This window comes from Benincasa hispida, chromosome 1 (genome assembly GCF_009727055.1).
Source record: "Benincasa hispida cultivar B227 chromosome 1, ASM972705v1, whole genome shotgun sequence".
In the NCBI taxonomy this organism is placed as follows: domain Eukaryota; kingdom Viridiplantae; phylum Streptophyta; class Magnoliopsida; order Cucurbitales; family Cucurbitaceae; genus Benincasa; species Benincasa hispida.
This window is the reverse complement of record NC_052349.1, coordinates 64,549,218-64,561,516: the sequence shown is the minus strand read 5'-3', so window position 1 is coordinate 64,561,516 and position 12,299 is coordinate 64,549,218. Positions and strand designations below refer to the sequence as shown.

The 12,299-nt window shown below is 36.6% G+C and overlaps 2 protein-coding genes and 1 long non-coding RNA gene across 3 annotated transcripts; 1 reads left to right on the top strand and 2 right to left on the bottom strand.

Annotated features, from left to right (window-relative positions):
* Positions 1-244: 244 nt before the first annotated feature.
* Positions 245-3,401, bottom strand: LOC120081585 (derlin-1.1-like). The gene is made up of 7 exons (XM_039036645.1): positions 3,113-3,401; positions 2,806-2,941; positions 2,621-2,694; positions 2,405-2,498; positions 1,982-2,110; positions 1,372-1,532; positions 245-701 (listed from the first exon to the last, which is right to left on the bottom strand). Exons 1-7 carry the CDS (start codon positions 3,127-3,129, stop codon positions 464-466), a joined length of 849 nt encoding a protein of 282 aa, XP_038892573.1. The 5' UTR covers positions 3,130-3,401; the 3' UTR covers positions 245-463.
* A 1,404-nt stretch (positions 3,402-4,805) lies between these two features.
* On the top strand, positions 4,806-6,677 carry LOC120078560. The gene is made up of 4 exons (XM_039032840.1): positions 4,806-4,938; positions 5,016-5,067; positions 5,177-5,947; positions 6,074-6,677. The coding sequence occupies exons 1-4, from the start codon at positions 4,806-4,808 to the stop codon at positions 6,675-6,677; spliced, it is 1,560 nt and encodes a 519-aa protein (XP_038888768.1).
* A 1,915-nt stretch (positions 6,678-8,592) lies between these two features.
* LOC120070288 lies at positions 8,593-9,955 on the bottom strand. Its single transcript, XR_005479845.1, has 3 exons — positions 9,363-9,955; positions 8,962-9,278; positions 8,593-8,880 (listed from the first exon to the last, which is right to left on the bottom strand). It is a non-coding gene; the product is annotated as an uncharacterized LOC120070288 (long non-coding RNA).
* Positions 9,956-12,299: the final 2,344 nt, after the last annotated feature.

Genomic DNA, 12,299 nt, shown 5'->3' with positions numbered 1-12,299 from the left:
TAATACAAAAACAAAAAGTAGTTTTTTTTTCTTTCCAAATTTGGATAAGTCTTAATATCTGCTTTTACAAAACTGAACCAGAAAAAGGATCCAAAAACGAGAGTTTTTCAAATTTTGAATTCTGTTTTATTAAAGTTTGGTTGAGATTTCAATAGCGATGGTAAAGGGTAAAAATTATTATCAGATGGAATGTAAATTACAAGCAACACATAAATATTATTTTCACATACTGACTCATGGATCCTTGTCAATAGAAACTGCAAGTAGGTACAAGTTTAAATTCTTCCCACTTATGCATATCCAATATACATGTTTCCTTACAAAATATGGATTCTAAACTTCTCCAGAAGAAATAATTTTGATGGAACCAACTTGTGGTTCACTAGACAATTAGCTTTGGAAGGTTTTCAGATAATAATATCATACATAATATGATCATACAAGTAACACAAACTAGAAAGACTTAGCTACCGAGACGATAACTTCGACCACGGAAAGCAGCTCCTTCATCCTGATTAGAGCCTCGCTGTGGTGGTGGAGAGGGAGAAGAGCGTCTTTGTGTTTGTGTTCGCTCCCGAGTGCTCGTTCGAGTAGCATTGAGGCGGTAGCTTCTTCCACGAAAAGCAGTACCAGCAGAAGGGTCACGTTGTACAGGAGAGTTAAATTGAATCCCTTCACCCCAGTATGCTACTAGCTTGTGACTGTAAGGCTATTAAGGTTTGTACAGAACAATTAATGCAGCTCAAACCAAAAGGAAGCTTTTACTAATAATTGGTTGCTTTCCAGTTTCCATTCCCAAGCTTAGAAAGTTATGAGCTTCATTTCATTTTCATATACTAGCGACACAAAAGGTGACGAGGACATATAACTCATTTTTTTCCGTCGTCGAGAAAAACCTTACCGAAACTATGGAAGAATGAGGTTTCAAGGCTAGTATTTATCAGTTTAAATATTTGGTTCTTTTTTGGTTATAACTTTGGAAATTTTGATGTCTTCCTACTCAATTCAAAAGTTTTGGTCATGATAACATTTGGTTATTTATTTACTTATTTATTTATTTTTAAGTTAAGCTTATAAACATTACTTTCATCCATAAGATTCTAAGCTTGTTATTCACTTTTTACAAACATTTTCAAAAACTAAATCAAGTTTTGAAAACTAAAGAAAGGTAGTTTTGTTTTCGGAATTTGACTAGAAAGTCAAGAATTCCTTTTAGAAAAGTGAAAACTAAAAACGAAAGTGTTATCAAATGGAGCTTTTAAGCTTTGGACTCAGGTAATCTAATATTTCAGTATATATAAACATGTATGTTTGTATGTATATACATGCATGCATGTATATGAATGTAACGAATGGAAGTATGAAGGATACATCCAGAAAGGGGTTTTGAGGATGAATTTCCCACCGGCAAGAGGATGTAGAACAGTCAAAAAGTAATAAAGATGGCCTGCCACCATTCCCAAAATGTCTGGCTTCAAGGGATCGCCAAAGATTAGATCTAGAGCCAGCATTGCCCAAGGAAGATAGAATCCCTGTGGAATACTAATAACCCGATAAAAAAAGTAAAGAAATTCCAGATTCGAAATCATCGATCAACTGCATAAGTTGGCAAACTTAGAGCCTATTTGAAATGATTTTTCAAGTGCTTTAAAAAGTGTTTTTATGTTTTTTTAAGCACTTGAAAAATCATTCCAAAAGAAGCCTTTAAAGAGGCAGAAAACCTATTAAAATATTTGTATAATGAACTACTGATATTTTCATGAAAAATCATGGTTTGGCCTAGAGATAAGCTCATAAAATGAAGCATGTTCTGACTTTAGTAACCACAATTAAATCCTTTTTTGTTTTCTAATATAGGAAATTAAACGAGACCATCAAATCCTATTTCACATTGCCAAAACTGTCTTTTCAAGCAGTTGACAGAGATTTACGAGGGAAATTTCATGCTTTTGAATTGCGAAACAAAAAGTGTGTTACTAACCTTCAACGAAACGACACCATAGATGTTGATTCGTGCATTTGGGAACTCGCGGCCCCAGATGTAGACAATCATGAAAACCAAGGAACTTCCCATGAATGGAGTCCAACAATATGGAACGGCAGCCATCACCTGAAGAGTAAAAGAAATTATAACCAATTAGTAATAGCAGATATCATCAGTAGAAGCCTTATCAAAGTGCCAAATAATAGCTTTTTTTTTAGCTTAGCAATCAAAATCCTAGAGCCTGAAAGAAGACAAAATCGTAGCGAATTTTCTCATTGTTCTTGTTAATGAAATTTAAGCTTTGCAGCCCTTGAAATTCCCAATATCAAAATAACATCAACATTCCATGATACAGACAACCATATCCAGATCAGTCAAATATCATGAAGAAAATTTGCACAAAATTCAAATCAGACTCACCAGAAGTGAAAGAGCTCCAAAAAACAACATCCACACATAGTCAGCAGTTCTTTTATCAAAGGGTCCTCTCTCCAATGATACACCATATTTTGCTCTGTGAAGTTCAAAATGCATAACGATTATGTAAATATCATAACGATTCTATTACTATCTTACTTTTAGGCTTCTAGCTCAAAAAACAAAGATGAACACTTGAATGTGTGGTACGGTTTTTACATGATTATCAGACGAAAAGCAAATTGAAACGAAAACGGGCCGAGGAAGAAGAAGTTGGTAATGAGCCTCCAAACCTGTTCGAGAATGAAGAAGTTATGGCAAAACAAATTGCAGAAAAGAAAATTTGGCAACTATAAAACCATCTTTTACACATTAGTATGAGCCAAAATGTGAAGTTATATTACCTGAAACTTTTTAATTACAAGACTGTAGAACAGAGCTATGTTCTCGTCGTCATAAAGCTGAAGATAGTAAGCAGCAGTGGTCATCAAACAGCTCACTCCATACAGTTTGCTCACAGGTGGGAGTGAGCGATAATACCTAAAAAAAGCTCAAAAAGACAATAATAAAAACTCATTACAAAACGTACTACTAATATACCTTCAATTTAACCAAAAACACAAAATGGGGATTCATCAAATCCTCAAAATTCTCTGGAAATCAAAGGAAATCAAAATTCAAGAAAAGGGAAAGAGAGATTTGAGAGATTACTCTAAAGGAGTAGACATTTGGAAGAAATATGGAACTGTGGAGCAGGAGTGGAAAGTTGAAGCTATTGATGAACATGGATATGAGTTTGTGGAGCATTGAAGAATTTGGAGAGGAGACTTTGGAAGTCGTCGCAAATGGAATCACCCGTTCAACCATCTTGACTTTGAAAGCTTCTGAATGGCGAGTCTTCCATTCAATACGCTTAAAATTTAATCTAACCAACTCTTTGAAGGATTAAAGGAGTTGGAAAATTTCATCATGAGTAGAAATTCCAGCCAATGAAATTGACCTGCCCAGTTCATTTTTCTTCCACTTCCATATACAAAAATGAATTTGTTCTTGAATATCTAGTGGTCTATTCATAGCATATCATTAATTGCTATGAGTCATCGTGGGGACATTAATTTATCCAATTAGACTAATTGGAAACTTTATTTCTACATGGAATGAGCAAAAGATTATTAGAAAATTTGTACAGATGACCCAATTTTTTAGCCCAAAACCTCAAATGACCAATTTTTAAAAAATAATGTCAATTGACCCTTTACTGACATAATCGTCATATCAAATTACGTAAATTGCCCTTACACCAGCCACACAAGGTAAATCTCGCTCTCGTCTGATTAAACGCTCTCGCTCTCGCTTGAAATTCCCGATTTGATGTGATTGCTTGTCAGTGTACGAATGATTTGACAATTTTCACGACGAAAGCCTCAAATCAAATCAATAATACCTAAACACAATACAATAATGATTTCTTTAAACTCTAAACTCCATTTCAAAGGTGATTACTTCTCTGGTTTTTTATGGTGTTTTGTTGAACGAAGATTTTTCGAACGGGGATTTCCAAGATGAGGCTTTTTCAGAACGGAATAGATTTTTCAGAAAGGTGTTTCATTATTTTGAGTCTGTTTAATTATTTTTGCTGTGTTATTTCTGGAAAGGTAGCATTACGAAATTTTGTATTGGGAGAGAGTAAGAAAGAGAAAGAGTAAGAGAGAGAGCAAGAGTAAGAGAGAGAGCGAGATTACGAGAGAGAGCGAGATTTTGAGAGGGAGCGAGATTTTGAGAGAGAGCGAGATTAAGAGAGAGAGTGAGATTAAGAGAGAGAGCGAGATTAAGAGAGAGAGCGAGAATACACTTCAATTGCTTGTACAACTTAATGACAGATGTTCTCTTACTTTGTACGATGATAGAAAAGTGTCTACTTATTTGATATGGAGGTGATTGGGATGAGAATGAAAGTTCATATATTGGGGGACAGTTGACAGGAATCATTGTGCCTCATACATTGAAGTATGAAGAACTTAAATCTCACATTTATAAGGTTACAAATGTCAGTTCTTCAGAGTTTGATCTTATACTGAAAGTTAAATATAAGCTTGAATTTAAAGCCCATCCACAATGTATAAGGAATGATGATGATGTTCGTTTTTTTCTTTTGCGAGAAGAGCTTAGTAGACTTCAAATAGCTGTAACGTTGAAATCTAATCATGACGAAAATATTGGAATGAGGTTTGGAAATGTGAGTTATGATGATACAACTATGGTCAAACAATATGAGGAATCATATCAGTTTCGTCGAGAAGAGGATGATATTCCATTGTTTACCAACACTGTACCATCAACATTCGATTATATGGATTGTGGTCCTTCAGTGGATGTGAATGAGTAACCAGCAGGATTGAATGAAATGGATCGTGTTCATGGAGATGTGCGTCGTTCTACAACAGCTTCAGTGGTTCCACCATCTGTGTCTTCAAGTCATAGGATAGAGTTGATTATGCCTGACACCTCTTCATCTAAGACAGAGGACGTTGAAGTTGGTCAACTATTTTTTAGCAAAAAGGACTTGAAAATGAGATTATCTATTCTATCCATCAACAAAAATTTTGAATTTAAGGTCAGGAATTCAACCAAATCTCTGTTCACTGTCAAATGTATTGGGGATACATGTAAGTGGAGCCTTCGTGTAGTCAAAATGGAAGGGTCTGATATATTCAAGATCACAAAGTACTACAGTTTGCATACATGTTCCATTGGAATTCTGAATCACGACTATAGACAAGCAATTGCTACGGTTGTTGGTCAGCTCATTAAAGATAAGTTCACGAGAATAGGATGTATTTATAAACCTTGTCATATCGTTGAGGATATGAGAAGAGATTATGACATGAACATAAGTTATAAAGCGTGGTGTGCAAGGGAAGCCGCGTATGATCTCACTAGAGTTATTCCAGAATACTCATACTCCATACTATATGCTTATGGAGATGCGTTAAAAATAAAGAATCTGGGTATAGTCTTTGAGATCAAACTTGAAGATGAGATGCATTTCAAGTATATGTTTATGGCATTAGGGCCTTATATTAGAGGTTTCGCAAGTTGTTGGCCTTGTATTATTGTTGATGGGTCGCACTTGAAAGGAAAATACAAAGGCGCCATGTTGGTTGTGGTTTCTATGGATGGGAACAATCAATTATATCCACTAGCATATGCAATAGTGGACAATGAAACTGATCAATCATGGAAATGGTTTATGTCAAACTTGAAATGCAGTATCGGAGAACCCGATAATCTGGTATTTGTGTCTGATCGGATAGTATCTATCGACAATGCTATTCGTGCATTTTTTTCCACGACATTTCATGGATTGTGCACATGGCATATAGAACAAAATCTAGTTACAAACTTTAAGGATAGCACGGTTGTTGGGATATTTAGAGATGCAGCAAGGACATTTCACATGAAAGAGTTCCAGAAAAAATGGGACGAACTCCGTAGTTTTCGAGACGGTGTTGTCACGAAATATTTGGAAGACATCGGTCTTCAAAGGTGGGCACGGGTTTACCAAATAGAACGAAGATATGATAACATGACATCCAATAGTGCAGAGTGTTTCGATTCGTTAACTAAAGAGTATCGACTATTGCCCATAGTATGCTTGATTGAACATGTTAGAGGAATGCTCCAATCGTGGTTCTACGAATGGAGGAATTACTGGGCATCTCGAATGACATTGCACTCTGACTATTGTAAAACCCGATTGACAAGTGAGGCCAATAAGGGCAGACGATATCGGGTAGAGCATATTGATTGTTATCGAGTACACGTGCGAGATAATCGATTGGACGGTATTGTCAATCTTCACACGAAGAAATGCGCGTATAAGGAATTCGACTCACTTGGTATCCTGTGTTCGCATGCAATAGTTGCTGCCAAGGAACGAAATATACTTATCCACAGTCTTTGCAGTCAATTTTATACAGTGGACTCTCTAATGACTGCGTATGCGGAGCCTATAAATCCACTTGGCCACATATCTGAATGGAAGAGACCTTCTGGATATGTAGAAAAGATTTTCCTTCCTCCGAAGTTTGTGCCACAAGCCGGACGACGGAGAGTGAGAAGAATACCATCCAAAGGAGAATTTTGCAGACAAATGAAATGTGGTTGGTGTGGGAATTATGGGCATAACCACCAAAATTGTACAGAACTACTTACAACTGTGCGACGTGTTGAAAATGCCAGAGACCGTGACACAAACACCTCTCATCTAGTTTAGTTTGTAACTAACTTGTAACATTTCATTTGTTATAAATACCATTGATCAGTTTTTCATACGTCATACTTGTAACATACTTGTAACATACTTCATACTTTTTCATACTTGTAACATACTTTATACTTTTTCATACTTCATACTTGTAACACTTCATATTTCATACTTTCATCTTGTAAACAAAAAACAATAATAAGCTGGAGTATTTTTATAATAGCAATCTTCATACTCTCTCAATCTTCATACTCTCTCCATCTTCATACTTGTAACAAAAAACAATAACTTCATACTCTCTCAATGCTCATACTTGTAACAAAAAACAATAACTTCATACTCTCTCAATCTTTATACTTGTAACAAAAAACAATAACTTCATATTCTCTCAATATTCATACTTGTAACAAAAAACAATAACTTCATACTCTCTCAAATCTTCATACTTGTAACAAAAAACAATAACTTCATACTCTCTCAATGTCATACTTGTAACAAAAAACAATAAACTTCCATAACTCTCTCAGTATTTCATAACTGTGTAACAAAAAATAATAACTTCATACTCTCTCAATGTTCATACTTGTAACAAAAAACAATAAAACTCATACTCTCTCAATGTTCATACTTGTAACAAAAAACAATAACTTCATACTCTCTCAATCTTCATACTTAACTTCATACTTTCTCAATCTCACTCTCTCAATCTCGTTCTCTCTCAAAATCTCGCGCTCTCTCAAAACCTCACTCTCTCAATCTCGCTCTCTCTTAAAATCTCACTCTCTCTTAAAACCTCGCTCTCTCTCAAAATCTCGCTCTCTCAATGTTTGAACTTTGGACCTTGAACCATATAATGTTCTACATACCATTTATACAATGAAAAGAGCAGTAGCTCAATTATGCATGTTCTAATAAAATTATGATATTGGACTTTGAACTTTGAACTTACATAAAAAATACATGTTTGACTATACAATGAAAAGAGCAGTAGCTTCATTATGCATGTTCTGATAAAATTATGATATTGAACTTTGAACTTTGATCTTACATAAAAAATACATGTTCGACTATACAATGAAAAGAGCAGTAGCTCCATTATACATAAAAAATAAATGTTTTTACATACATAAAAAATACAATAAAAAATACATGTTCTATACACATAAAAAATATGGAGTGTTTGCCCATAGTTGATACGCTAACTACATCCTATATTCACTCATATTCTCCTAAGTGATTACAGACGAATCTAATTTGATTGCGAAGATGCCACAATCAAGTGACTCGTGTTGTATGTCAACGTTCATAGGTCGCGAGATTTTCCAACGGGCTGTGGATAGGTCCGGCTTTGAACGATCCACGTCACAGTAGTGAAGTAGGGATGGTACTGTGACTGTCAATGGCTCTAGCCAATTCACCAGCTTTGTCATTGGTGTGTATGACAGAAATGAATCGAACACGAATATGTGGCCTCTGTTAATGTTCATTGCAAGGACCATCTAGTGGTCATTGATATTGATCGCCGTATAACCAAAATCCGCATCTGCCCATTTGACATCGAATTTATCGGTGACGTAGTTCTTATACGTGTCTTCATCTTCCCATGCTAGGGCAGCCTCCAAAAGTGTCTTATTCTTTATTCATTTAAATACCCCGCCACGAGCATTAAGGTAACTCTGTCAAATAAAATGAGAAGTTTAGTAACGAAATATAATGAGAAGTTAAGAAACAAAATATCAAAATTTACCGTAACACCAATTGACAAGATGGTGAACTTGTGCATGCACATGTCAGGCCGGGTATAAAATTTTTCTTTCATAAAATAAAATAAAGTATTTATGGTCTGCATGAAAAATTACTATGTCAGTAAAAGTACAAGATAGCCAACATGTAAAAAAGTCAAGACTAGGAAACTTACATCGCATTCGACCAACGAATTCAGGGTAATCAATTCCTTGAAGAATTGTTTGGCAAGTGGTTTAAAGAAGTTCTCTCGAACCTCATTGTCCATATTGTTGTCCAAGATCCAGCTCATCATTTCTGTAAGGATATTGTGTGGAACATCATGTGCTACGTTATATGTGACAATCACTCTGGATAGTGACGTAGCTACACCTGGGAGAGGATGCTTAACCACATTTTTCTTCTTTACTTGAGCTGGAGGTGTATATTTATCAATAGGTTTCCTCTTACGACTAATTCTTCAAGATTCCTACATAAACAGATAATAAAATATTACTCATCAAGAAATATAAAAATATAAACAAAGATTACTGATCAATAAATTACTCACCAGTGTAACTCTTTCTGTGGTCATAACAATCCCAGAAGTGTCGGCCTCTAGGATGCCAGACATGTCAGCCTCTGTATGTGGCATGGTGAGTAAGGCAGACATGTCGGGCTCTATTTGTGGGACGTCGGCCTCTATAGATTCAACGTCAATTGGTGATGTCATGGTGGTATCAGGCTGTAAAGGGGGGTGGAAGTAGGTGAAGTGGTGGTATCGGGCTGTAGAGGGGGGATGGGAGTGTCAGAGGCAGTCGCATTATTGGTATCAGGATCTCGAGATGGGATGGATGACCTGGTCGTCTCCTCATTCACCATGGAATCCTTCAATTAGTAAAGTAAAATGATGAGTTCACGAACACGTAAAAACTAAGCACATAAAGACATAAAATGATAGTAAATGCAAACCTTGCACATAGACTGCAACAGTGACAGGATGGCTGACAATTTCCCTTTCATGTCCGTCATGTTTTCCTCCATACTAGATACACGACTATTTAAACCCGATATATGGCCATCCAACCTCGATAGTGAACTGCAAATGGTCTGCAGGTACGAATAAATAGAATCGTCGGGATTGGCTCCCTCCCTACGGTGGGCAGCACACTCAGGACACTCCTCATCCACAGGTCACTCTCTATGGGAGTCCACAAGATAGACATCAAGTTGGTTCAACTCGTCCTCATCGCGTACGTTCCCCATCACATCATGGAACATATCATCACTAGGTGTATATGTCCCTCTTTCCACCTTTCCATATTCAGAATCCTCGTGCTTAGAATGCTCAAGATCATCCCCTCCCTCCACCCTGACAACTTCATCATTGTCATCTCTACGATGATCATCACCATCACTTTCACTTTCAGGACTACCCCCATCACTAGTCGACCAATTGCCACTTTCAGAACTATCATCATCCGCATCTAGATTAAATATAGGTCATCTATCCACTGGGGTATCCCGAAACTCCCTCTCAGCATCTAACATGACAGTACCCTATTTAACATTTATCTGCATTAACAACCCAGTAAATTGGTTAGTGTCAATTTAACAACCAGATAAACATATTATGCATAAAGTAAATGTACATTGTTAGACTTGAATATCTCTCTCTCGAGTACTTTGAAGGATACTGAGTGGGAGCATGACCATCGTAATATGCGGGGCAAAACCACCTTGTTCTTTCGCTCCGCAATGTTCCCAGCTATCGATGAAGCTAGGATCTCGTACGTCCATACTTAAATAAAATTTAAAATATATTAAGAACAATAGTAATGTTAAATCAAAAAACACGATTATTATGTTAAGCAAATTCACCTGGAATGCTTGTGGAAATCCACGTAAAAAGTACTTCACAATATAATTTTTATTTCCTTTGACCTTCGTCTTGTATAGACTGCTCTTATCATTCAACATAGTCTTTAGTGCATCCAATGTCCTCTCCCAAATAATGGTACCCCAATCAAGACTGTTGTAGTACTCTAAGTTTTGAACGTCCTTAAAATGTTTGAGATCCACTGCATTTTTTTGTTTGTTTTTCCCCATCATTGCGACCTCAGTATAGTAGACTACTATGATTTTCACAGCATCATCATCATTTTCAAACTCTAACTCCTTTTATTTTCTTCAAGTTGACGGAGATGTAAGGTGTCCTTCGTCACTCAATTATCAAAATACTTGATAACAAGTACATACGAGGACTGTTGGTTCTGATCAACTCGTGTTGGGGATTGCCACAAACCAATCATCAACAAAAAGTCATCCTTCAAAAAAGTGACAACCTTTCCACAAACAGGGAATGACATTGAGTCTGATCTTGTCCTCGTCACTTCTCTCAGCAACATGTGATGGATAATTGAGCTGTTAAACACCATGTCAATGTCTATAAATCGCCCAAAAACTATTCTTTTGAACATGTCCAACTGCCTTGGCGTAAGCTTCTCCTTCACAATCTTGTTTGCATTAGCAATGTGGTCCAAACTTGTTACTTGACCAGGAAATCGATCGACTTCAAGTATTTTGAAACGTGTTGCCATCTTAAATCACTCCTGCATGAAATAAAGATTCAATCAGTAAACTCCTTCAGAAAAAAAATTGTAAAACAACATTGTGTTTAAATCTCGTTGGATTCGCTCTCGCTAGATTCGCTCTCACCGGTATCTCTCTTTCTGGTGTCTCTCTCTCTGGTATCGCTCTCTCCGATATCGCTCTTTCCAATATCGTTCTCTTTGGTGTCGCTCTCTCTGGTATCGCTCTCTCCGATGTCGCTCTTTCTGGTATCGCTCTCTCCGGTGTCACTCTCTCTAGTAACTCCCACTTATCCCGCTCACATTCTCTCTTTTTACTCGTCTTCAACCACATAACACATTGAAAACCAGAAAAAAAAAAAAAAAATCATAGGTTCACAGTATTTCTAAACCCCAGAACGACCCACCCTTTCTTGTGTCGCTCTCTCTAGTATCGATCTACCAATTTCACTCTCACTTATCTCACTCACAAACTCTTTCTACTCATCTTCAACCACATAACACATTGAAAAAAAAAAAAAAACCATATCAATGTATTTCTAAACCCAGAACGACCCACAAAGCCCCATTACCGATCAGTGTAAGATATTTTCAAGCATAGATTGAAAGATTTACCGATTAGATTCGATTTTTCGGAGACAGTAGAATCGTTTGCAAGCTGAAATGATGAATTATAAAGAGTTTTTTTAGTTTATGAGCGATACGAAGCCGTTAGCCTTGGAAAATTTGAATGAAGAGTTTTTAGTTTTGGTGGGTTCTTAATAAAAAGGTAAGAAAACGAAGAAGTGAGGGCAATTTACGTAATTTGGTATGGTGATGATGTCAGCAGAGGGTCAATTGACATTATTTTTTAAAAATTGGTTATTTGACATTTTGGACCCAAAAATTGGGTCATCCATACAAATTTTCCAAGATAATTGTCCAAAGGACCCAGTCTAAAATGCAAATGATGCTATTTTTAAGAAAATGTCAAATGTTCCTTTGTTGATGTCATGACCATGTGAAGTTACGGTATTGTCCTTTTTTTTTTTCTTTTTTCTCTTCTCTGGTGCAAGAAATCTTCCTCTCCATGTTGTCTTCTTCTTCTTCTCCGGCTTCTTTCCTCTATACGTTTTCTTCTTCTTCTCCAGCATGACGAGTCCATGCGTGCAGCTCCGATGCGACCAACTCCAGTGAGCAAGAGCGAGAGAGAGGAGTGATTTTGTGAGTGAGAAAATGAAGAGAGAGCGAGACGAGCAAGAGTGACAGAGATGAGTGATTTTGTGAGTGAGAAAACGAAGAGAGTGCGAGATGAGCAAGAGCGAGAGCGAGACTGCTT